A 26,744-nucleotide genomic window follows, 5' to 3' on the forward strand; every position below is an offset into this window, starting at 1 on the left:
GCCATAAGATAGGGAAATGGACACATTTCTAAGGGTCTCTGGGGTTAAACAGTAAGGGACAGGGTTAATCAACTGTCTAGAAAAGAGTGTACAATAAAACAAATTTTCCCTTGTTATTGAAAGATTTATTTTTCTAAAGGTTAGAGTTGGGTGATAACAGGAGGGTTGCAAGAAAACAGTCTGATTATTTATTGAGAATACTTATGATGTGTTCATGAGCAGGGAAATAAAGATCCCATCCCCATGCTTGTGAAGCTTCCAGATTTGAAGAATGCAGAAATAAGCCACCAATGATGATTGACAAACTATAACTATAAAAGAGTATTATATATTATGTCTTAGCAAGTATGTGCCAGATACTGTAAACATATTAATTCATATACTTATCCTCAAAGCATTATTGTTTTATAGATTAGGAAAGTGGCCTGCCATCTAAAAGCTGTATTATTGCCTATTGCAAACGACTATTATATAATAGGACTAAAATTAGAATCCAATTTGTATGATCCCAAACTGGCAAGGATTTAATCTGGCAAAGTAAAATTACCCTCATAAAAAGGAAATAAACTTTTGGGTTCTGAATATAAAATCAAATTAATTATTAGCTAAGAGATATGGCACATTTAAAAATTTTAATATATCACATTTTTTTCTACAGAAAATTGGCAGTATGTGCACTTACTATGTTTACAAAGGTCTAATTTATTTTAAAATTATATGTATTTTTAAATAGCTAAATATATCACAAGTAGTCATCTCTTTTGCCTCACTCACAAGAAAGGAAAAAGTCAGTGAGTCAGAAACAGACTTGTATTACACATATTGTTCTCCTAACAAATTTACTTTTCAAGTATATATATACACATATATAGTATATGTATATATACATATATATCTTAGTAGATTAAGCCAAGGTACACAACCAAGGAGAGAAAAAGTACTGCTTTAAAAAAAACATATCTTTAACTTCCTATCAATTTTTTAAAAAACATGTTATATCTCATAAAATTTAGGGGGAAAAATCCATTAATTCATTAATTGGTATGATGACAGTGGTGATAAAAAATTAGGAGTAATAAACTACCAGAATATTTAAAAATCTGAAATTCCTATAAGTAAGGGAATATACGAAAGTAATTATGAAGGTAATTACTTACCTCAGACATAGGGGTTCCCCAGAAGTCATTCTGAAATAAAGTTTTTAAAGGTGTAGATGGATGTAGGTCTTTGTTATCCAGTATTGCTGAAACATCATCAAAAACAAAACCGCAGAAGAGGCTGTTCCAATAGCAGGCAGTGACCACACCTACTATCAAGGTTACTTCCTTGAGGCTAATATCAGCCATCTTTTCCAAAGCACTTGTACACAAAATCTAGGGGGAGGGAACAGGAATCATGAAGATAAAATGAAATAAGCGACACGTTTCTTTTTCTTTTCAAAATAAGTAGTTTTAATAGAAGGGTTATTAAGTAAAATAAAGACTGAATGCTAATTATCCCAGAAAACTAATTTTTCAAAGCTCAGCTTATGTCATCCATCTTAAAAATCATTAGGTGATCACCTCTCCATATTCCTAACATTTCCTAACATAATGCAGAATTGATTGCTCCTTCACATGTGTTTTCAAGCCTCTATTATAGTCCTTTATTTCACCATTTAGTCTTTAGACCTATCTCTCTAACTATCAGTGAACTTACCAATAGTTGCAAAACAGATTAACTGGGAAATGGAGATACACACACTCACATAGACAGAGATAAGATAACTTTAAAAAACTCACAGGATGTGATCTAAACTACTCTTTGTGAGAAACTAAATTAATTAATTTAATCTTTGTGAGAATACAAAATACTTGACTCAAGATGGTGTCAGAGTAGGTGGAAGTTATGTCCTCCTACGACCAAACTGGAATTACAACTAAATTATAGAAAAATCATCCTAAATAATACACCAAACACTAACTGTACAGAGGCCTTATAACCAAGGGCTTATGGAATAAACCACTTCACCAAAATGAGACTGGTAAGGAGCATAGAGGCACGAGTAAGCTGGCTGGCTGGGGTTTCAGGGGCAGTAGCTGAAGTCCTGGAGGGATATTTCAGCAGCTGAGGGGGCTCCCCATGAGAAGTGTGGGCTCTAAACCCCAAGCTGTGCTCCCCAGCCTGTAACACCAGAAGTGGGAAAGTAACCCAAATAACATTGGCTGTTAAAAAGCAGCGAGGTTTCTGTCTGCCAGTAAGAGACAGCTAGAGATGCAGCCATCCTCTTAAAGTTCCAACACATAAAATTTCATTTGCAGCCACTTACCCTGGGCTCCAGCTGAGGGAGGACAGAGTAGACTAGAGACACATTAAGGAGAGTCTGGGGTTGGTGGCTCTGGTGAGAACTGAAGGATCAGCTGTCAGGATCTCTGTGTTGAGTCATTCCATATACTACAGAAGCCATCTTTCTTGGGCAGAACACTCCCTTCCAAGTGGCATCAGTCTGAGGTGGGGCATTAGCCCCGTCCACAGCAGTTACTCTGTCCCACCCTGTGAAGCTTAAGCCCTGCTGCTGAGCAGTAAAGCTGGAGGCAATTTCACTGGTTACGCCTAACAGAAAGCCTGCAAGAGGAGGCAGATCTCTGGGAGTTTTGAAACTTAGATGACCCTTCCCCAGGCTCACTGCTGTAAAAGCTGGCTTTGATGAACAGACTGGTTCTTTCTGCACACACCCAGGCCCAGCAGAGGGAGCCAGAAGATGAGGATTGCTGATCGCTCCAAACAGGTTGCCCAGGGACAATCACAGACAATGTCTGACATAGGTCAGCACCTGAGTCTTTGCAGAACTACCTAATAAACAGAAATGTACACAAAGAGACAGCCAAAATGGGAAAACAAAGATACTGGCCCCAAATGAAAGAATAAGAGAATTCTCCAGAAGAACTAAATGAAATGGAGGCAAGCAATTTATCCGATAGAATTTAGAATGATGATTATAAGGATGCTCCACTGCATGAAAAAAGACATAGAAACTATAAAAAATGACCAATCAGTAATAAAGAATGTAATATTTAAATAAGTAATAGACTAGAAAGAATAAACAGTAGGTTAGATGAAGCAGAGGATGGAATCAGCAATCTGGAAGACAAGGTAGAAAAAACACCCAAATAAAGCACTGAAAAGACAAAAAGAATAAAAAAATCAGGAGCATTTGAGGGACCTTTGGGACAACATGAAGCATAACAACATCCACATCATAGGGATAGCATTGCAACAAAAGTTAAAGGGCTTGCTAGGAGGGGGAGGAGGAGGAAGAGGAGAACCCCCCCCCCCCACCAGAAAAATAGTTAAGAAAATAAATGTCAGTAATGTAAATGACTAAAATGCTCCAATCTAAAGGCATAGGGTAGCGGAATGGATAAGATAACAAGACCCATATATATGCTATCTCAAGAGATCCATGTCAGAACAAAATATATACACAGAAACTAAAAGTAAAGGGATGGAAAAAGATATTTCATGCAAATGGAAAAGAAAAAAAAGCTGGGATAGCCATACTTATATCCGACAAAATAGACTTTAAAACCAAAGCTATAGTAAGAGACAAAAAATGGACCCTACATAAAGATAAAGGGAAAAAGAGGATATAACCCTAGTATACATTTATGCACCTAACACAGGAGCACCAAAATATGTAAAGCAAATGTTAATGGACATAAAGTGAAAGATTAATAGAAATATAGTTACTGTGGGGGATTTAACGCCCCACGTACTTCAATGAATAGATTTTCAGACAGAAAATCAACAAGGAAATAACAGCCTTAAATGATAAACTAGATAAAATGGATTTAGCATTGTAGAGATTGTGGTCAAAGAAATTACAGCACAGGTTATGTGTATCTGAGAGATACATTCATTAACAGTATGTGCTCAAATGTGGAAAAAAAAAACCCCAGCAACATCTGTAGCCCATAAATCCTGCAAATTTAGCCATTTCTGAGATGTAAACCAGCTATATATGAGGCCTAAAAATGCTTTCAATTCAGTTTTGTCTATTAATTTAGCATCCATTTCTCAGGAAAACTGGTTCAAGATATAATTGATGTTTTTATTTGCATATAATACGATTAGGTCTAAAGTATTATTTGTGATAAAGCAGTTCAAAGTTTCAAGTTCTATCAGCATTTTTTGTGTTTGGCTGAACTAACAAAAATTGACACAAAACATTCTGTGGCTTTTTTCTATTTTGTCTTCTTACTGGACATTTCCTCCATTTTGATTCTTTATCATTTCCCCCTAAAAAATACTCTTCATTCATGTCTAAATCATCTTCACTTTCTTCACTGGAAATAACTTGCTCAGTATATGAATCTTCTGAATGAAATTCCACATAATCCTCATCTTTTAAATCACTTTCATTCTCACATTCGACTCTATCATTCTCACCATAAGACCTGACTGAGTAGTATTCGCTGAAGTTATTCAACATCTCATGGATTATTGAACTGATATATTTTTCAAGCCATTTTCAATGGAAAATAAAAAAAAAAACAATACAGACTTTGAAATTCAAAAATAAAAAACTACACCAACACTTACTTCTTAGTACACAGTATATATCTCAGATACAATTTACTATTGAATATCACACACCTTTATGAAACATCTGTTATAATCAAACTGATGGCTTCAACATTAATCACATACAAACACACAGCTACTCATGATCTTGAACCTATGCACCTGATATATGTAATGACATTTTAAAGAGTTTGCTTATCTCTCAGATCAGCCATGATCTCTGCCACGGTAAACTTGGTATCTTTAGAGCCTTTCACCCCAAAGCAACAGAAATACATTCCTTTCAAGTGCACATGGAACATTTTCTAGGATACAACACGTTAGAACACAAGACAATCTCAATAAATTTAAGAAGACTGAAATCATATCAAGCATACATACTCTCTGACCACAATGCTATGAAACTAGAAATCAATCAAAAGAAGAAAACTAAAAAATACATGAAGACATGGAAGCTAAATAACATGTTATTGAACAATTAATGCACGGGTGGTAACACAAGGCCTATGGGGCTGAATCTGGCCCTCCACCTTGTTTTTACCCAGTAGCAGTGCTGAGCTCTTGCTTAACTGTTAAGGAGTAGTTACATTTATACAGTCCTCAAATTACATTCAGCCCTTTAAAGGCAGCCTTGAGGCTGAAGTGGCCTCCAGTGAAAAGGAGTTTGACACCTCTGAATTAATGGGTTAACAATGACATCAACGAAGAAATCAAAAGATACCTCCAAACAAATGAAAATTAGAACACAACAAACCAAATTCTGTGATATACAGAAACCAATCCTAAGACGGAAATTCATAGCATTATAGGCCTATCTCAATAAATAAGAAAAAGCTCAAATAAACAAACTTTACACTTAAAGGAACTTGATAAAGAACAAAGCCCAGAGTGAATAGAAGGAAGGGAATTACAATAAAAATAACAACAGGGAAAAATGAAATAGAGTCTACAAAAACCTCAATGAGTACAAGAACTGAAGACAAACACGACTGGCAAACCTTTAACTAGACTCATCAAGAAAGAGAGAGGACCCAAATAAAAGCAAACAAGAAAAAGAAGAAATAACAATTGATAACAAAGAAATACAAGGGACTATAAGAAAATATTCTAAACAACTATACGCCAACAAATTGGACAACCTGAACAAAAATGGATAAATTCCTAGAAACATCCAATCTTCCAAAAGTGAGGAAGAATCAGAGAATCTGCATACACAGATTGCAACTAATGAAAATGATGTACTATTCCAAAAACTCCCAACAAAAAAAGCCCTGGACCACATGGCTTCACAGGTGAATTTTACAAAACATTCTGAGATGAAGTAATACCCATTCTTCTCAAACTACTTCAAAAAATTCAAGAGGTGTGAAGACTCCCAAGCTCATTTTACAAGGCCAGAATTATCCTAATTATAAAACAAGCTAAAAACACTAAAAAAAAAAATTATAGGCCATAATCCCTGATAAACATAGATGTTAAAATCCTCAACAAAATATTAGCAAACCAAATACAGCAATATATCAAAGACAGTATACATCATAATCAAATGGAATTTATGCAGGCAATGCAAGGTTGGTACAACATTCACAAATCAATAAATGTGATTCACCACATAAACAAAATGAGGGATAAAAACCACATGATCATATCAATAGATGCAAAAAAACTGATAAAATCCAGTGCCCATTTATGAAAAAAACTCTCAGCAATGTGGGAATAGAGGGAACATACCTACGTATAATAAAGGCCATATGTGACAAAACCACTCGTTAACATCGTACTGAAAGGGCAAAAACTTCAAGTGTTCCCCTTAAGATCAGGAACAACACAGGGATGTCCACTTTGACCCTTCCTGCTGAATATAGTATGGGAAATCCTAGCCATAGCAATCAGACAAGAAGAAAAAATAAAAGGCATCCAAATTGGAAAGGAACAGGTAAAACTGTCCTCATTTACAGATGACATGATACTGCACATAGAGAATTCTAAAGATACCACCTAGAAAATACTACAATAACTGAATTCAGTGAAAGTAGCACAATACAAAATTAATATCCATAAAACAGTTGCATTTTTATATGCCAATAATGAACTATCAGAAAGGGATAGTAAGAAAACAATCCCATTCACAATTGCTTAAAAAAGAATAAAATACTTAAGAATACATCTAACCAAGAATGTAAAAGACCTGTACACAGAAAAGTGTGAGATAGTGAAGAAAGAAATTGAAGATACAAATAAATGGAAGCACACACCATGTGCATGGATAGGAAGAATTAACATCATTAAAATGTCCATAATAACCAAAGCAGTCTATAGATTCAATGCAATTCCTATCAAGATTCCAATGATGTATTTCACAGAACTAAAACCAATATTTCAAAAATATATATGGTACCCAAAAAGGCCCCAAATAAAAACAGTGATCTTGAGAAAGAAGAACAAAGTTGGAAGAATCATGCTACCTAATATTAAACTATACTATGTGGCCAGAGCAATCAAAACAGCATGATACTGGCATAAAAACAGACAGTTCAATGGAACAGAATAGAGAGCACAGAAATAAATCCACACCTTTATGGTCACTTTATACTTAACAAAGGAAGCAACACATACAATGGGCTAAAGATAGTTTATTCAATAAATGGTGTTGGGAAAATTGGACAGATACATGCAGAAAAATCAAACTAGACCACCTTCTTACACAGCACACAAAAATAAGTTAAAAATGGATCAAAGACTTAAATGTTAGACCTGAAACCATAAACATCCTAGAAGAAAACACAGGCAACAAAATCTTGGACATTGTTCACAGCAGTACTTTATTGGATATATCTCCCCAGGCAAGGGAAACGACAGAAAAAAGCAAATGGGACTACATCAAACCAAAACGACCATCAAGAAAATAAAAAGACAACCCACAGAATGGGAGAACATATTTGTCGATTCATTTGAAAAGGGGTTAATATACAAAATTTATAAAGACCTTACAAAACTCAACACCAAAAAAACCCCAACAATTTAATTAAAAAACGGGCGAAGGACTTGAAGAGACACTTCTCCAAAGAGTGCATACAGATGGCCAATAGACATATGAAAAGATGCTCAACATCACTAATCACCAGACAAATGCAAATTAAAACCACAATGAGATATGACTTCACCGCAGTCAGAATGGCCATCATCAATAAATCAACAAACAGGAAGAGCTGGTGAGGATGTAGAGAAAGGGGAGCCCTTTTGCACTGTTGGTTGCAATGCAGATTGGTACAGCCACTGTAGAAAGCAGTATGGAGATACCTCAAAAAATTAAAAATGGATCTGCCTTATGACTAGCAATTCCACTTCTGGGAATTTATCCAAGGAAGCATAAAACACTAATTTGAAAGAATATAAGCACCCTATGTTCACTGCAGTGTTATTTACAATTATCAAGATTTGGAAGCGGCCCAAGTGTTCACTAGTAGATGAGTGGATAAAACAACTATGGTACATTTACTCAATGGAATACTACTTGGCAGTAAAAATAAAAAAGAAAATTATATCCTTTCTAATAGTGGATGGACATGGAGAACACTATGCTAAGTGAAATAAGCCAGGAAGAGAAAGACAAATACCATATGAATTCACTCATATGTGGAATCTAATGAACAAACTGAACTAACAAGCAAAACAGAGACAGACTCATAGGGAACAGGCTGATAGCCCTGGCAGGGAGGTTAGGGGGATGCAAGAATGGAGCAAAAAAGAAAAAGCACTCATGGAGATGAACAACAGTGTGGTGATTGTGGTGGATGGAGGTGGAAGACGGTACAATAGGGATAAATGGTAATAAAAAAGACATTAAAAAGACCTAAAAAGAAAAAAAATCTAATACTTGAAAAGACCACTAATGATCATGGATTTTCTTAAATGTAGAAAAAATTATGTTTTATTATTTTATAGACCTAAAGATCAACTATTATCTAAATCAGGGACCCAATCTTGTAGCTTGCATCCTTGTTTAGTTTGATCAAAAGGTTTTAAAAAATATTTGTCTTGAATGCAGTTATGCTAGTTCTATACTAGGCAATTAATAGCAATCCCATTATCTTTCAGTGAGATTGATTTGATTAATTTATGCTATCTATTTGACCTTTGGGGCATATGAATTAATAACCTAGATCTACATCATGGTTTTTCTTTTTCTGATTACAACACTTTTTACAGAATGGGCTTTAAACATAACAATATATAATTAAGTTATTGCTTAAAAAGGATTCATTGAGAGAATGGTATAAAGAGTATAAAGAACTATATGAATTGGTAGATACTTAAGGAAGATTCTCCCTACGATAAAAATAAAGTGGAAAGGTATTCTTAAAAAACAAGTTGATAACACACTTTTCCAGCTAGAGTAGTGCCAGTAGTATCATTTAGGGTTATCACTTATGGGAAAACAAATAATGGCCACCAAAATTGCCCATGTCCAAATCCCATTATCCGGTGAATATATTACCCTATGGAAAAGGAGATTTTACAGGTGTGATTAAATTGAGGATTTTGAGATGAGGAAATTATCCTGGATTATGTGGTAAACCAATTCAATGGCAAGAGACCTCACCAGTGAAAGAGTTAAGAGGAGTCTAAAAGTGGAGGTCAGAGTGATATGATGACTGACTGGGGGCCATAAGGCAAGAAATGAGGGCAGCCTTTAGAAGCTAGAAAAGACAAAGGAACATGTTTTCATTAGAGCCTCTCAAAGGACCACAGCCCTATTGACACCCATCTCAATGCCAGTCTATAGAAACCCATTTTGAACTTCTGATTTACAGAACTGGGGAAATAAACAGTTTTGTAGGCAAAAATTTTAAATCATTTATAAGACTTTGTGGATGAAAATGGGGATATGTACAAGTTCAGTGACCAAAAGTAACCTCACAGGGTGATGTGGTCATGAATTCCTAATTGGAAAGGCCATGGTGGGTAGTCACCTCCAGGCCTGTAAATGGTTTCTCTTCACTTTACGCAAGTCCTGTCCATTGTTTTTGTGCATCTAGGTTAACACTCATTTGAAATGCTCCCTTTCAAATCCTTTAGGGGCATAACCACCCTCAAGGAGCATATAATATTTTCTATCCTGTATCCTGCTTTTTTTCATGTAAATCTTCTTTACATTTCTTAATTACAAATGTATAAAAGAAAATGCAAAACTGTCATTCTTTGCAGCATTTGAAATGTTGTTTCCCAGCATGTCGTCAGTTTAGCTCAGAAAAATGTATGCAAATTCTCTACAGTATTGGATGTTCCTTGCGTTGACAATTTATATATGAGAAAATACTAAAGTATCTTTAGAATCAGAGAGTAAAACCTTAGGATATATTAGACTTTTTAAAGAAGTGCAAAACCCAATCCAATGAATCATGAGAGGAAATTAGCTGTACCTTTTGAAGAAATATAGTTTTCAATTAAAACAAAAATTATGTAAGGGCTTCTCTCTTTTTATGAGAAAATTTTCTATTGTATATATGGACCACGTCTTCTTACCCAACACTCTACTGAAGTATGCTTTGGTTGTCTTCATGTCTTCGCCACTGTGAATAATGCTTCAATGAACATAGGAGTACATATATCTTGGTGAATAAATGTTTTCAAATATTCCATGCAGATACCCAGAAGAGGGATTGCTGGGTCATATGGTAACTCTAGTCTTAATTTTTTGAGGAATTACCATACTGTTTTCCATAGTGGCTATGCCAGCATATACACCCACCATCAGTGAATAGGGTTCCTTTTTGTCTGCAACCTCTCCAACACTCATTATTGTCTGTCTTGTTGATAATAGCCATTCTAACAGGTGTGAGGTGGTATTGATACAAAGAGAGCTGATCAGATCACTGGGAAGGATTCGGGAGTGGTCCTAGGAGGAGGGTGCTGGGGGCAATGGTAAACAGCCTAGGAGGGGACTGGCTGAGGAGCTGAACACCTCAGGAGCACATGGAATTATAGGCCAGAAGATTTAGAAATAAAAGGATGGTGACTGCCTGTCTTCCTCAGGGATACCTGGATGACCATGCCTCATCTACTTGCATTTCCAAAGGACAATATTTTGGATAGGAGAAGAAACTTCCAGGTCCAGCCTAGAATCTGGCTGGCCTGGCACAGGGTGGCTGGGTTATTCTTTGGGTGTTCTAGAGGGGTCTGGCTCTGAGGCAGAAGCTTGCCATTCTTCCAAAATTGTGTAGCTTTATTTATCTTATTTTGTTTTAGTTTGTGAACTAATACTAACAGGGAGAATGAAAGGGGAACTCAGGAATTAAAGAGTTTAGCCTTAATCAATAGGCTTAAATGATTAAAGCTGTAACTAAAGAGTTAGATTTTAGTCTTAATTGATAGGCTTAAGTGACTAATGCATGTAGAAAGCTGTTATTCCAAAATTGTGTAGCTTTTGAGTAAAGACTCCTTTCCTTTATCATCAAACCTTTGTCTCCAGAATTTTGCCCAGAGGGTGCTGTTGGGCAGCAGGACTCCACCTGCTGTTTGACAACAGCGACTCAGTTTTGATTTGCATTTCCCAACAGCATGACAGTTACCAGAGGGATGAAGGTTAGGGTTAGTAAAGGGTAACGGGGTCAAATACATGGTGAGGGAAGATAATTTGACCTTGGGTGGTGAGCACACAGTGCAATATACAGATCATATTTCACAGAAATGTATACCAATATGACCCTATGAACCAATGTCACCTCAATAAATTTAATATAAAAACAAAGTTGCCCTTGCTGGTGTGACTCAGTGGATTGTATGCTGGTCTGCAAACCAAAGGGCCACTGGTACAATTCCCAGTCAGGGCACATGCCTGGGTTACCGTCTAGGTCCCCAGTAGGGGGTGCTCGAGAGGCAACCACACACTGATGTTTCTCTCCTCTTTTTCCTTCCCTTCTCCTCTGTCTAAAAATAAATAAATAAAATCTTTTTAAAAAGAGAGTTTCTTTACAAAGTTACAGAGGTAGTACAAGTTTGCCAGCTGGACTGAGTAGGCTCAAGAAACAAGCCTACAGAGAGAGGCAAAAGAAAGGCCCTTAGAGCTTGGAGTTTAGGGAAGAGAAGTGCAATGGTAAAAGCCTGGGAGGGAGACAAGGTGCAGGCATGCTCCGAGAGGGAGAGCTCTGTAAGGGCTTCTCTTGAATCTAGAAATAATTTACTATCTCTAAATGGTATGAATTTGTAGTTATACATTTATCAAAACAAAACAAAAAACAAAAAAGTTGGTGGTGCTTGTTTAAAGACTGGAGAGACTCAACAGATACTTATTTGCCTCAGCTCCTTCTCAAACATGCTAAAATGACACAGAAGTTGCAACTGCCTGAACAAATCTTGGTAATAAAGGGTAATCACCCTCAAGAAAGCACATAATCTAAACTATTTTGTAATCTATTTCCAACTTGTGCTTTCTCCCACTTCCTTACATTCTCTCCTCAATCTCAAATGTACAAAAAGAAGCTGCAAACTGTTATTCCCTGAAGCATTTATGTAAGTCTGTTGAGGTCTTCCTTCCTTGTTTGTGTCCAGTCCCTGGCACAAATAAATTTTTATAAAATGTCTCTACAGGCTACACATTCTTATGTTGACATTTACTTGAAGTAGTGGGGCAGGAATCTGAAGAAGCCCACCCAGGACGACCTCTCACACCCGGATCCGGTGCTAGGTGGCAGCAGGAGCCCACTGTACTTCACCAGCTTCCACCTTCCCAACCAGTGAGCTTGGGTGAGTCTTTTCTCAGAATGGGGAACCTGCCAGCTTTAGGGAGTGGTTCCTGACTTTATTTGAACTGTTTTTACATGACTTCTTTTAATTTAGGCTTTTATATTTGGCTCAAAAGAAAAATTAAAATTAACATGGGAAATCATGCTTCTGGGACCAGAGAGACCCACAACAGCCAGCATTCTTTAGTACTGGAACAAGTTTTATGTACAATAAGTATGGAACCTTAACTTGTGAGTATCTACAGAAATGGGGAGATTTAACTAAAAATGAGATCAGTTTAAGATGGCCAAAATGGGGCTCTTTTGATACCGCTAAATTATTTTTGTGTGCTCAGTTGGAAAAAGCATGTTCTAAAATTGAACTGAATGAATGGAATGCTTATTTTGATTGGAACACAGAAGCTTCTAAAAGGAGCAGATGAACTTTCTTCTCTTAAGGAAGTTACCAATAAAATTTTAAATACTATCTCTGAACTCTCTGATAAAATTTCCTCTCTTTGGAAAGTACATACGAAATTTCTAGAGACTGTCTTGGAACTGAAGGCTTCCAAAACTGCTCAATGCCAATACCCCATTTTCTCCTTTCCTCCACTGCCCCACTACTTTCTGAGCTCCTTTCTCAGGGCTTGCCCTCCCTTTCTCCTCCTCTCCACTGCCACCCTCTACTGACTTAGGGGAAACCCAAGAAAGCCAAATTAGGATAGGCTAGAAGAACCAGAAATTCTGGCAGCCCCCTTTAGAGAAAAGTCAATCTCAGGTCAAGGGGAACCAGCAATAATTTACCCTGCTTGGATGAAAGCAGAATAAAGGAATCTAACTCAAGATTTTCTAAGACCCTGTTGGGTTCACAAAAAAATACGACTGAATAGCTAAAATACATGATCTTGGTTATTTCTATGTGTTCTAACTAATGCACCTATTGGTTTCTGAGAGCAAAGCAGTAGAATGGCTAGGAGAGGTCTGCTGGAAAACTATAGAGAATTTTTTAAAACAAAGAGAAACAGACTGGGGAAGAAAATCTAGCAATGTAGACAAAAATTTCATGAAACCATACTTGCTTTCTTAAAACATTTTGGAAAAAACTTTCAAACAATATTCAGGATTATAGCCAGTTCTAAGTATTATCAAAACGATCCAATGCTCAATTTGGCATTTCGGAAAGGGTTATATGAGACTGCAACTCTGATTAAACAACATGAATTAATTGGCTGACCACAAATGGGGATAAACTAGCAACTCTGGCTGATCAATTATGTACACTATTCAAAAGGAAGAAAAGGATCAAGCTACTAAAATTATAAATTTACAGCTCCAACAACTAAGCAATCAGGTCAGACTTCCTGGAAGACCTTTTCAATAAGGCAAAAAGGGGGTCTGCTTTTACTATAAAAGGCCCTCTTAAAAAGGACTGTAAAGAACTGAAATGGGATTTAGAAAAAAAAGAAGACAGGTGCAAGCATAGGGCTGCTCTGAAGATTGTGAGAAGACATTTATTTCCCCTTCTTCTTACCAATGCTTTAGGAGAAATTGAAATTACCATTGTAACATTGGTAAACTGTAATATACCCCACAATATCCTTTTGATACTGTTTTTGTATATGCTGACTGTTACTAATAGGTAGCTTGTAAACAAACAGTGTGTATAAGAATCCTAGTAACTAACTTCAAAAGATACAGACTCTTGATCTCCAGCAGTTGCAGGTCCGGGAGATTTGCTGAACTCCAAACATAAAGCCAGGATGATACACACTGGACTATCACTTGCCTTATGGGAATGGACTGTGCTCATCTGCACATAGAGAACCTTTCAATCTCTTCCCCTTGATTGCTTTGTTCTGCTTTCTCTCTCTCTCCTTATAAAAACCTTTGTTTGCATTGATATGTAGAGATGGACTTTGAGATGAGTTCCCCATCTTCCAAATGACTGGCATCTGAATAAACCACATTCCTTTACATCAGCACCTGTCTCTCAAGTATTGACTTTCAGTATTGACAGGCAGGTGCACCTGTGTTTTGTTACACCATAAATGGGGAAACTAGATACTGGAACTACTTCATCTATTCTTAACCCTACCCAATTAGTTGCCCTCTCCCTCAGAGTAAAACTTCTGTACAAATTGTAGGGATATCCAATCAGCCAATGCTCATTTTAAAAATCAGAACCAATTCTCTTTCAACTACGGCATGTTACAGGGCAATATATTTTTGCTAGTCAAATCTGACTCAATCCACCCAACAAGGAGAGACTTTCTTGAAACCCATGACACTTACATATCCTTTTCTCATAAAGGTAGAATGTATTTAGAACTAAATAAATCAGATGCTGAACCAACTGAGAAAATCATGATTTAAAGGAACCTCCTAAAGAGAAAACTAATCTTAAAACTGAACATTTGCTGAAGAATGTTCTATGGAGCTCTGGGCTCTTTCCAGTACACATATTGGTAAGATCACATCAGTCACTGCTATCAAAATAACTACTGACAATTCTTTGCCTCCACCTAATACATGCCAATATCCTTTAAGACCTGATGTGCTAGAGTTGGAAGCAAGCACATTATACAAGATCACTTAAAAGGAAGGCTTATAATTCCACATACGAGCCCCTACAATTCTCTTACTTTTCTGGTAAAGAAACCTATGACACTCAGTATTTCTTTAACTTCACCTGGGAATTTTGCCAATTTATCTGGACTGTAATACCCCAGGAATATACAAAGAGTCCCGCCAATTTCTCAAATACTAAGAGCTGACTTAAATGATGTTTATTTTCTTCAAGATTACACTCTAATCCAATATAGATTATTTACTTTTATGTTCTAGGATATTACTAGACTCCCCAAAGAACACAATTTAACATATTACAATAGTTAACTAATAAGGACATAAGGTGTCCAAGGACAAGCTTCAATTGTGTTTGCCCCAAGTAAAACACTTTGGCCATCTTTCTAATCTAAAGATGGGCTAATAATTAACCCTAAAAGACTCAGAGGAATCTTACTCTTTCCCCTTCCAAGAACTAAGAAGTAGCTTGGAGGTTTCATAGGGTTGACTGGATACTTTTGTAACTGAGTTCCACATTTTTTGTTAATGGCCCAACCACTCTATGCCTTATTAAATTCAGATGGACCTGATCCAATCCAATGGAACCCTGGAGAGAAACAAGCTAGAAGCTTTAAATGAAAAACTTTCTAAGGCTCCCCCTTTGGGACACTAATTATAAAATTCCCTTCCTTTTCACACCTGAACATAAATGCTTTAGGAGTTCTAATGTGGAAACACGGAGATCATCAAAGACCTCCAGGATGTCAAGATGTCCAGATCATCAAGGATATTATAGCCAACAATTAGAGAAAGAGCTTCCTCCCTGTAGGAGGGCCATCTCTGCTACAGCCATGAAATATGTAGAAACATAAAATATATTTATGGGTTCTCCTTCAACCATTTATGATCCTTAACCCGTCAAATCTTTGCTAAACTCTTACCATACTCCGCACTACTCAGTCAGTTGACTGGCTTCTTATTAAATACTCATGCTTTCTCTGCCTCATATTTTAGCTTGATGTAACAGCCTTACTAACCCACCAACTTTCTTCCCTCTTTATAGGATGAAGACACCCCCAATTTCACTTTATTTATGACCACTTTCTTGTTCCTAGCAATGATTACAGGAATCTCCAATTAATAATGCTGACTTAATTTGGTTTATAGATGGATCTTATCTCAAAAACAAATGGACATTACCAAGCTAGACATGCAGCAACTTCCATGGCCGATGTAACTGGAACTTATTATTTAACTGATATAAGACATGTCCAGCAAACTAAATTAATTACCCTAACCAGAGCTTGTCAGTTGGCCAAAGATCAAACAATATTTACTCTGATAGTTATCATCCCTTTGGTGTTGCTCATGACTTTGGAATGTCATGGAAGCAAAGAGAAGCTTCTTAACTTTCTGAGGGCAGTCTATATCAAGAATGGAAAGCAGGTTGCAGAATTATTAGATACCATAAAGCTACCAAGACAATTACCTAAATTCTAGCAATTATCAAAGTTCCAGGACATTCTATGCAGCTCATAAAATACATAGCAGCTGTTCTATCTGTCCCAAATAAAACTTTAGAAAATCACTACATGGATCCCAGGGACATTGCCACTCCATTTAGGTCCATTTGAAGTATGGCAATTGGATTTTATCCAAATGCCACCATCTCAAGGACACAAATAATGTGTTACAGCACTTCCTTACAGGAAATCAACAGCCTTAAAGGTAGGTAAATTTTTATTGGAAGAATTAATTCCCAGTTGAGAAATTCCCTTTGACTTACAACAGAGGAACTCATTTTACTGGGCAAATAATACAATCAATTTGTAACAATTTTGCCTCTTCTATAGCATTTTCATTGTGCCTGTCATTCCCACACAAATGGTATAATTAAAACTCAACTAGTTAAATTTTCAGGAGCTTTTAATCTCCCTTGGCCAAAAGCTCTCCGCATAGTGCTCCTCAATCTGAGATCTACCCCTTCTTGTAAACAGCCTTTCTTCTTATGAAATAGTCACTGATCACCCCATGCATCTGGATGAAACAGCATATGAACCAATCTCATTCAGAGAAGGCACTCTGCTTTACTGTCAAGGACTTATTAACCAGGTAAAAGAAATGGATAAATCAGTAATTGATTCATTTTATAGTGTGCTCCGAGAGATACAGAGACTTCAAAGACCATGGGTTATGACCAGGAGATTTTGTCTACTGCAGGAATTCTCAACCTTCTTCATCTCATTGCACACATAAACTAATTACTAAAATTCTGCAGCACACCAAAAAATTAGGTATACTTTTGGTTAATTCACACTGGACAGCTATCATTGTGTTGGCTGTTGATATTTTTTTATTTGACAACCTAAGGGAAAAGAGGTCATTGCCCCTCACTCAATAGTTAAGAATTACATGTTTAAAAAATTCTTGAGGCACACCACAGTACCTCTTGTAGCACACTGGTTGAAATTCTCTGGTATACTAGAAGAGACATCAAATAAAAGACTACTTCCAACCTCCTTGGAAGGGAACTTACCAGGTGTTAACTAATTCATGTGCAGATATACTTAAAGGGGTTAATTGATTCACATTTCTCATAAAAAAAAAAGGCGCCTAACCACAAATGGACATCTAGACACTCACCTTGACCTACAACAGTCATCAAACACTCCTCTAGGACGAGAAGCTGCTGACATCAGAAGGAGACAGCTATCCCAAGACATCAACAAGGCCTGTACACTTATGGACTGGTACTGAATACAGAATCCATTTTGTCTTTATCTGTGTGCTAATGATATTAAGCATAATAGTTGTAATTGTTCTTTGAGTTTTTCTACACAATCCAAATGATTATGATTACTGCACACGCATAAGAAAACTGATAACGTTACTGAATGGCTATTGGGATCCTGCTGCCTGATGCCATCCTGTGGCAAAATTCCAGAGGCAAAGGTTTGGTGATAAAGGAAACAAGTCTTTATTCAAAAGCAACTTTAAGTAACTTTATTCAAAAGTTACTTAAGCCTGTCAAGTCACAGGTTTAATCATTCCAACCCAGTGGGGTGTCCAACCCCATTGTCTAAACCGCACACACGTCCAAGGATGGTTATAAATGTGGCACAATACAAAACTGCAAATTTATTTAAATTCTTTTTTTTTGCTCATCAGTTTTCTTTAGTGTTTGTCTATTTAATGTGTGGCCCAGACGCACCAAAGTTTAGACACCCCTGACTGTCTTAAACCTATCAATTAAGGCTAAACTTTTAACACCTCAGTACTTCTATCATTTCTCTCTGTTAGTTTTTAGTCATCTTATTTCTACAGGGTTAGTTTAAAAATTAAATGTAATATACAAAAGGTACACAGTTTTAGAAGAATGGCAGGCTTCTGCTTCAAAGCCTGTTCCCTCCAGAACACCCAAAGAATAACCCTGCCACCCTCTGCCAGGACAGCCTGATCCTAGGCTGTGCCTAGAATTCTTTCCAATACAAAATAACATATGTTGGGAAATGCAGGCAGCTGCAGCATCATCATCCAGGCATCCTGGAGGAGGAAGAGCCTGAGAACCAGAGTACTTCTTTCATTTCCAATCTTCTCCCCCATAATTCCATGGGCTCTGGAGGCATTCAACTTCTCAGCCAGTCCCGTCCTAGGCTATTTACCATACTCTTGGGCAACCTCCTCCTACAGCCCCTTCCTACTACTCCCTAGTGATCTGATCAGATCTCTCTGTATCAATTATAATCTTTTTATAGCTTATATAAATGTAATACTAGAACAATGACACAGATGGAAAAACTTACGAGCATAATAGTTCACAGGATAGAAATAATCCAGAGTGTCTTTTTCGCAATAAAGTCCACAATACCTGACTGTGTTCCATTTATCTGTTCTTCCCATTTTAGGAAGATCTGACCTCAACTTAGATGCCATAGTTACAGTATTGCAACATCCCCACTGGTTAACAAGACAGTGTGGATACTGAGACTTCCTAGGAATAAGCCTTCCTTAGCACTGTGAGACCACATTCTCTGGCCAAAAGGTTGGTCATCAATGCATCCTTTGAATTGATTTATGAACAAAAAGAGGAACTGTGGACAAAAAAAATGGGGTTCTATGGGAAGTAACTTCACTGGGTGATCTGATCATAAATTCTTAAATGAGCAGGTCATGGAGGGTAGTAATGCCCCAGGCATGTAATTTTTTAGTAAAAAGGTTTACCTTTGCTTTAAGCAAGCCCCATCCATTGTTTCAGTACATCCAGGTTAACACCCCTTTGAATATCACCCTCAAGGGTGCTCCTGATCTTGTTAACTATCTTGTAACCCAATCCCACCTTGCTTTCTCTCACCTCCCAGTAATTTTCCTTCCATTTCCTCCTCCCTCAACTTCAAATGCATAAAAAAGTCTGCAAAACAGTTATTCTCCAGAACATTTGAGTTCTTGCTTCCTCCACAGCATATGTTGTTAGTTTGACTCATATAAATTCTCTTAAAAATAAAAGTAAAAGAATGTAGCCAAGTATACAAAAGTATTAGAATTTTTACAGAACTTGAGTTGTAAAAGTGTTAAATTTAATCTACTGGCTTTATTGTTTTTTTTTTTTTTTCATTTTAATATACCGGCTTTCTAAAAGTTTAAGTATTGAGAAGATTTTGTATGTTAAACATGGCATTTATTCATTGAGTAAAATGAATACATTAGAACTACAAATACAGTTTTAAATTAAGGCAATTTAACCAAGTTTTAAATGTAGCTGATTAAGAGCATTTGGTGCTTTTTAAAAAAAATATTCACTTATTGAGATTCTCATTTCAGTTTTAGGAAAGGTATTCAAAATGTCTAGAAAAGAGAGAAATGCAACTAAGTGAAGCACATCACACTCACAGAAAAGGAGAATACCCAAGCACTTAGTTTTGGCATATTACAAATACAAAAGCAAGTTAGAGTAAGAGAAAGGCTCATCAAATCATCAGGAGGTCTCATATTTTCAGTACAACAGAGAAAAGTTATAATATGCCACCAAAATTCAATCAGGGAAATTACAAATTTACTAATAGGAATGTATGGTGTATTAGTTTGCTAGGACTACTATTAACAAAATACTACAGACTGGCTGGCTTAAATGTAACAGAAATATACTTCTCACAGAGGCTAGAAGTTTAACATCAAGGTGTTGGCAAATTGTTTTTTTCTGAGTCCAGTCTTCTTGATTAGGAATTGGCTGCATTCTCCTTGTGTCCTCACATGGTTGTTTCTCTCTGTGCCCATTTTGTTCTTTCAGTTGGAGTTATTTTAAAAAAGTGACATGATACTTTATAAATAATATTTTTAGGCTGAATTTAAAGACTTAAAAAACACAAGGATATAAAATGTTACTTTAAAATACTAGAACAAATATGATTTCTGAATAGTTAGGTAATAAAAAGTTATGCAGTCAGTTTCAGTTGTAAAAGTTTCACTAAGTAATTGGAATGTTCAATTCCAACATAATAATCAAACCTTTAAACCTCACTTAATTTTGGGGATTGTCCTTTACCCCAGGCTTGGGCTCACTGTAAAAGAGAAGCCTGTTGTCATGGAATAGGGAATGCGGTTTATTCTTCTCTTTTATTTAAACCCAAAGGTACTTCATAGTACCAGAGATAGTACCTTAGATTCATGTTAAAAATAATTTTTGAATACTGTAGAGGTAAAGCAGAATAGAGAGAGAAAAAAGAAAGAAAAGCAAAAGAGCTTGTTTAACCACTTACTTAACAATGAGACTCTCATAAGTGTTAGAGGATTCTTTGGGGACAAAAATCCCACACCATTGGGATGTTACCCAAAGTTCCTTTTGAGAAGATAGTCAGGAGTGTGGAAGCTCTGGAGGGCCCAGACTAAGACAAAGGACATTGATACAGAAGAGATACACCCTGTTCTAAGACTGGTTCCTCAGGAATGAGCAAATTCCAGAGGTACCCCAGGGCTGGGACAAAGGACAAAGATACAGGACAGAGACCCTGGCTTGGTTGTCCCAGCCTCTGAAAAAGTGCTGAATTATGGTGAATCATGACTGTACCTGTGCAGAAGATGCTACATAACCCTTGCTTTGTTATAGTAGCATTATAACAAATGAGCATTGTGAGACCCTCTCCCACAGTGGGCAATCAAGGAAAATCATGGGAGACCGCATGCGCAGTAGTTTTAAAGTAATATAATCACTTGTGCATGCGCAATAAAACCCCACCAAAGCTAGCCAGGAAATATCTACCCTATAAGAAAAGGATCCCCCCAGCTACTGAGGGTCAATCTCTGCTTGGGGTTGGCCTGCTCCCATGTTCTGTGGAGTGTACTATTGCTTAATAAATCTGCTCTCTTTCTGCTATAAACTCTCTGTGTGCTTGGTTCAATTCATTGTTTGTGATCATCTAGAACCTGGTTACTTGTGCCCACCTGCCACACTTTCATCTCTATTTCATCTTCTTTCATTAGGGTTTGCAACCCCACCCTACCTCCAACAGGTGGCTTTTTTGGGGCAGAACCTCAGATGAATCCACAACTGAGCTCACAAGCATGCACTAGAATTAGCTCTCTCCCTTTCTCTCATTAATGAGCTTTCTTGGGCAATCTTTTAAAATTATCTTGGCCCTTTATAAACTTGGTACAGATGAGGGGTTTCAGAAATACCAAGTGGCCCTGGCCAGTGTGGCTCGGTTGGTTGAAACATCATTTCATAAACCAAAGAATTGTAGTGTTGTTTTTTCTTTAAAAGATTTTATTTATTTTTAGAGAGGGAAGGGAGGGAGAAAGAGAGAGAGAGAAACATCAATGTGCGGTTGCTGGGGGCTGTAGCCTGCAACCCAGGCATGTGCGCTGACTGGGAATCGAACCTGTGATGCTTTGGTTAGCAGCCCATGCTCAATCCACTGAGCTACGCCTGCCAGGGCAAGTTGTAGGTTTAATTCCCAGTCACGGCACATGCCTAGGCTGAGGGTTCAGTCCCCGGTCAGGGGGAGCTTAATGATTTATGTTTCTCCCCACTTCCCCTCTTCTCTTCTCTCTAAAATCAATAGGCACATCCTTTGGTGAGGATTGAAAAAAAAAAAGGACCAAGTGGGTTTATCAATGAGGTGCTCATCTTTACTGAGTGAATGGCCTCGAAAAATATGTATTATTCATGATGGTTACTACTATGGTTAGTTAGATATGTCAACTTGATTAGGCTATAGTAGTAGTACTAGCATTCTAACACTAACCTAGGAGTTGCTATGAAGGCATTTTGTAGATGGGGTTAACTTCTACAATTATATGATTTTAAGTGAAGGAGATTATATACTCCATAATGTGGATGGTCCTCATCTAATCAGCTGAATTACCTTAAGAGCAAAACTGAAATTACCTACCCTGGGAAAAAATTCCACCTCATAACTGTAGCATGAGGTCCTCCTGGAGAGTTTCTAGCCTACTCCATGAATTTTAGAATTATGAGACCCATAAATCTGTAACTCCATTACTTCATATAAATGTCTTTATTTGATATACATACACACACATTTCTTATGCTGCTTGTGCCCGGGGTCATTCGTGCATATGGATAGCCTGCTTGATTAAGGCTAGGCACCTAAAGGGTAGGGGGTCTTAGCTTAGAAAGCTAATTTCAGCTACTTGTGGTCATATCCTCTAGTAGGTTAGCCTGAACTTCTTTAAATGGTGATTCTAGGAAAGCAGGGCAGCATGCCCAGAGCACAAGCTCTTTTCAACTCACTGCTTACTGCATTTTTTAACTATCAATCAAGCAAGGTAAACCCAGAATCAATGTGGGAGATGTTATAAATAGGCCAAAATAATAGAATTTTTGAAGATTCTCCAAGGGAGAGAGAGCTAGTTCTCATGCAAGTCATAAGCTCAGTTGTGGAGAGGTTAGAGGGAAAGAGAGTGTTATAGGGCATAAGCAGAAAAGGAGGCATGATGTACTAAAGGCCATTACTGTAATAATATAACCCATTACTGTAACACTATAACGCATTAATGTTAAACGTTAGTTGTGGGAATGCTGTAGACTAGATGTTGGTGTCCTCCCCCACCAAATTTAGGTTAATCCTAATGCCCAATACGATGATATTTGGAAGTGGGACCTTTAGGAGGTGATTACAACATGAGGGTAAGGCCCGTATTAGCAGAATCACTGTCTTTATAAAAGAGATCCCTTGCCTCCTCTGCCTTGCCAGGACACAGAGAAAAGACCCCCTCAGCCCCCACCCAGGCATGAACAAGGAAGTAGGTCCTCACCGCTGAATCTGCTGCTGCTTTGATTTTGGACTTAACCAGCCTTCAAAACTATGAGAAATAAATTCCTGTTGTTTATAAATCTCGAGTGCTATGTTAAAAGCAGCATGAACAGACTAAGGCAGGGAACTTTAAGTTCTTTTTCTAGGCACACAAGCATATTGACACAGATGTGTATGGTCTGAGTGAATGAAATGGTTGATTTATGTCTGCTTACAAAAACAGGATGCCACTATGTATGTGCAGAAAACTCAACTACAAATGAAGACCACTTGTGAGCTACATATAGACATACAAAACAACATGATTCCTTCAAAAAACTGTACTAATTGTTCACTTTTTCTAATAATAAAACAGTATGATTTTAGAAAAATAATAAACCTGTAGAAAATCTTATGTAAATCTGGGAAAATTTAGCCTGAAAAGGAAAGTCCTCTCATTTCAATAATTTCATGAGTATACCTTTTTTGATAAGGATAATCAACTATATTTTATGACTATTTTACAGTTCATAAAACTCTGGCCAGCTAAGTTTGCAAAGTCTGCATTCACACTAACTCCTACCAATCTTTCCAGTTTCTTCCAGTTGAGAGAAGACAAGTACTGGCTTGCTGCACTCTGATTCCTCTCCATGAGAACAAGGCAAAACAAAACATTTACTACACACAGTGAATACTACCTTTCTTATGGCCTTGCATTATTTTAGAAGCTGGAAAAGTAAGCTATAACTCATTTTCTTGATAAGGCAGCAAAATGGCAAGGGAGTAACATCTAAGGAACATAGGTTGGTTGATACAGAAAACAGAGGTAGTAGCAATTACAAAAGGCAAATCTTTCTTGTGAAGGTTTTGGTCAGATAAAACTGCTTACAAAACCAGAGAGGAAAGAAGGCAGGTCCAGGCAAGTGTTCCTGTAATTAAGCCACTTATAAAATTGTTACATAAATCCCTTCTTTTGGTGAAAATTGACTAATGCAGAAAATTTAATGGAAAATAATGGTGAGTGATAGCAATTTTCCTCAAAATTATAGTGAGTGACTGCACTAGAATTTGAGTTAAATTTCTTGATTCAGAGTTAGTTACAAATATACTACAACGTATTAGGACCTAGCCAGGGGTGTCTAACCTGCAGCCCAGGATGGCTATGAATGTGGTCCAATCGTAAATTTACAAAATTGTAAATTTATTTAAAACACTGTGAGATTCTTTTGTGATTGCCTGTCATGATGTATTTAATATGTGGTCCAAGACACTTCTTCCAGTGTGGCCCAGAGATGCCAAAAGGTTAGACACCCCTGATAGACCACAGCTAACTCATTTCAAGCTCAAAAATAGTTTTAGAATGTGTAAAATAATAAAATATAAGCAAGTTTTTACATTTTAGTCAGGACTGTAAATGAGCTATGGGTTGCAATCTTAGGTTCCTTAATTATTAGGAAATTACTTAGTTTCTCTGAACCTGTTTTCACTTTTGATAAATGAGAATAAAACTTACCATTAGGGACCTTGAGTCATTGGGAATATAAATAAGAACAATAGAGTGAGGAAAGTAGAGGATAGAAAAGGCTAATAAAGACAAAATAAAACTAGTAAAAGAATAGGAAATAATAGTCACAGTAATTTTTAAAAACAAGAAAAATCAGATGCTGCAGTAGAAATAAGATTTCTACAATGAAAACACAGTTTTCACCATATTAAATGGCATTATATGTGCTCAAGAAACATTTTATTCTTATTTTCTGTTAAACTATTAATTAAAATCACTGAACATGAAGAATATTTAATTCAACATCTTGACTAAACAAAGTTATATATCAGAATATAAAATATTTAACACACATTGCAAGATCGAAGTACACATACTTAATGAATATTGGTTCAGCATGCCTGATGAGGCTGTGCAGCAGTCACAAACAGGTCTTCCAGCCAGAAAGATCTGTGTTCAAGCACATTATTTAAGTTGGAGCAGAGTACTTAACCACTCCAAGTCTCAGTTTCTTAACTTAGTTGAAAAATGAGGACAATGTAAGCTCCTATTCATGGACTGCTATCAAGATTTAATGACAAAACTATGGTAAGCAGATCAATATGGTATTGGTACAAAAACACACACACAGATCAATGAAACAGAATAGAGAGTCCCAAAGTAGACTAAAGGACCAAGAACATACACTGAGAAGACTATCTCTTTAATAAATGGTATTGGGAAAACTGGAGAGCCACATGCAGAAGAATGCAAACTGGACCACTATCTTACACTAACAACAATCAATTCAAAATGAATTAAAGACCTGAACATAAATCCTGAATCATACAACTCCTAGAAGAAAACATGTATTAACCCCTTGACATCAGTCTTAGCAATAATTTTTTTGGATTTAAAACCAAAAGCAAAGGTAACAAAAGCCAATATAAGTGGGTCTATGTCAAACTAAAAAACTTCTGCACAGCAAAGGGAAACTGTCAACAAAATGAAAACAAAACCTATAAAATAGGAGAAAAATTTACAAATATTTATGATAATGGGCTAATACCCAAACTATATAAAGAACTCACACACTTAACAGCAAAAGGAAGGAAGGAAGGGAGGGATGGAGGGAGGGAGGGAAGGAAGGACCCACTACACACAACAAATAACCTAACTAAAATTGGCCAGAGGAATTTTTTCCCAAGACACAAATGGCCGTCCAGTAAATGAAAAGCTGTTCATCACAAATCATCAGGGAAACAAATGCAAATCAAAACCACAATGAACTATCACCTTACACCTATTAGAATGGCTGTTATCAAAAAACAAGAGACAAGTGTTGGGAGGATATGTACTGTTGGTGGGAAACTAAACTGGTATAGTCACTATGGAAAACAGTATGGAGGTTCTTTGAAAAATTAAAAACAGAACTACCATATTATACCTAATTCCGCTTCTGGGTATATATCAGAAAGAAATGACCATCACTCTCTAATAGCTATGTGCATCCTCCTATTGTAGACTATTGTAGCTCAAATGCTCACAGCCTTGTCCTGATATGCACTGTCCTGACACACCACTGTTGTGGGTTCCATCCACAGTCAGGGCACATACAAGCATCAAACAATGAATGCATAAATAGGTGAAACAACAAATTGATGGGGTTTTTTCTTCTCTTACTCTCCCCTTCCACCCTTTCTCAAAAGCAAAAAAGAAAGAAAAGAATATGTGGTGTATATATACGATAGACTATTAGATGACTAATCAGCCACAAAAAATAAGAAAATTTGTCATTAGCATAAATGGATCCTAAGGGTATTAAGCAAAGTGAAATAAGTCAGATAAAGACAGATATTGTATGCTCTCACTTGAAATCTTTGGGGAGGTAGGCAGACTGGTCAAAAGTTACAAATTTCCAGTTTTAAGTTCTGCGGATATAATGTAGAGCATGGTTTAAAAAAACATAATAGTATTTGGCATAACATATTTCAGTAAAGGATTAGACAAATATTATTATCCCTACAAAGCCGATGCATGTCTTTAAACATGTATCTCAAAAATCAATATTTATTTTGATTTTTTACTAAGTTATTTCTACTGAGCTACTGCCCAACCGCGTGTTTTGGAAAGAAACCTATTACTTGCTTTCAATAAGAA

General features: G+C 36.8%; 1 protein-coding gene across 2 annotated transcripts in view; it reads right to left on the reverse strand.

Moving 5' to 3' along the window:
* The window catches only part of TMTC3 (transmembrane O-mannosyltransferase targeting cadherins 3), a 76,289-nt gene that overhangs the window by 48,381 nt on the left and 1,164 nt on the right, over window positions 1-26,744 (reverse strand). Inside the window, exons 1-2 of one of the 2 annotated variants that reach the window (XM_036018600.1) lie at window positions 17,496-17,818; window positions 1,158-1,373 (exon numbers count right to left, since the gene is read on the reverse strand). In XM_036018600.1, the coding sequence (XP_035874493.1) occupies window positions 1,158-1,346 (189 nt within the window). In that variant the 5' untranslated portion in view covers window positions 1,347-1,373; window positions 17,496-17,818. Of the gene's footprint in view, window positions 1-1,157; window positions 1,374-17,495; window positions 17,819-26,744 lie in introns of those variants that run through there. The other variant, XM_028532094.2, reaches the window with a different exon arrangement.

Source organism: Phyllostomus discolor, chromosome 2 (genome assembly GCF_004126475.2).
Source record: "Phyllostomus discolor isolate MPI-MPIP mPhyDis1 chromosome 2, mPhyDis1.pri.v3, whole genome shotgun sequence".
NCBI lineage: Eukaryota > Metazoa > Chordata > Mammalia > Chiroptera > Phyllostomidae > Phyllostomus > Phyllostomus discolor.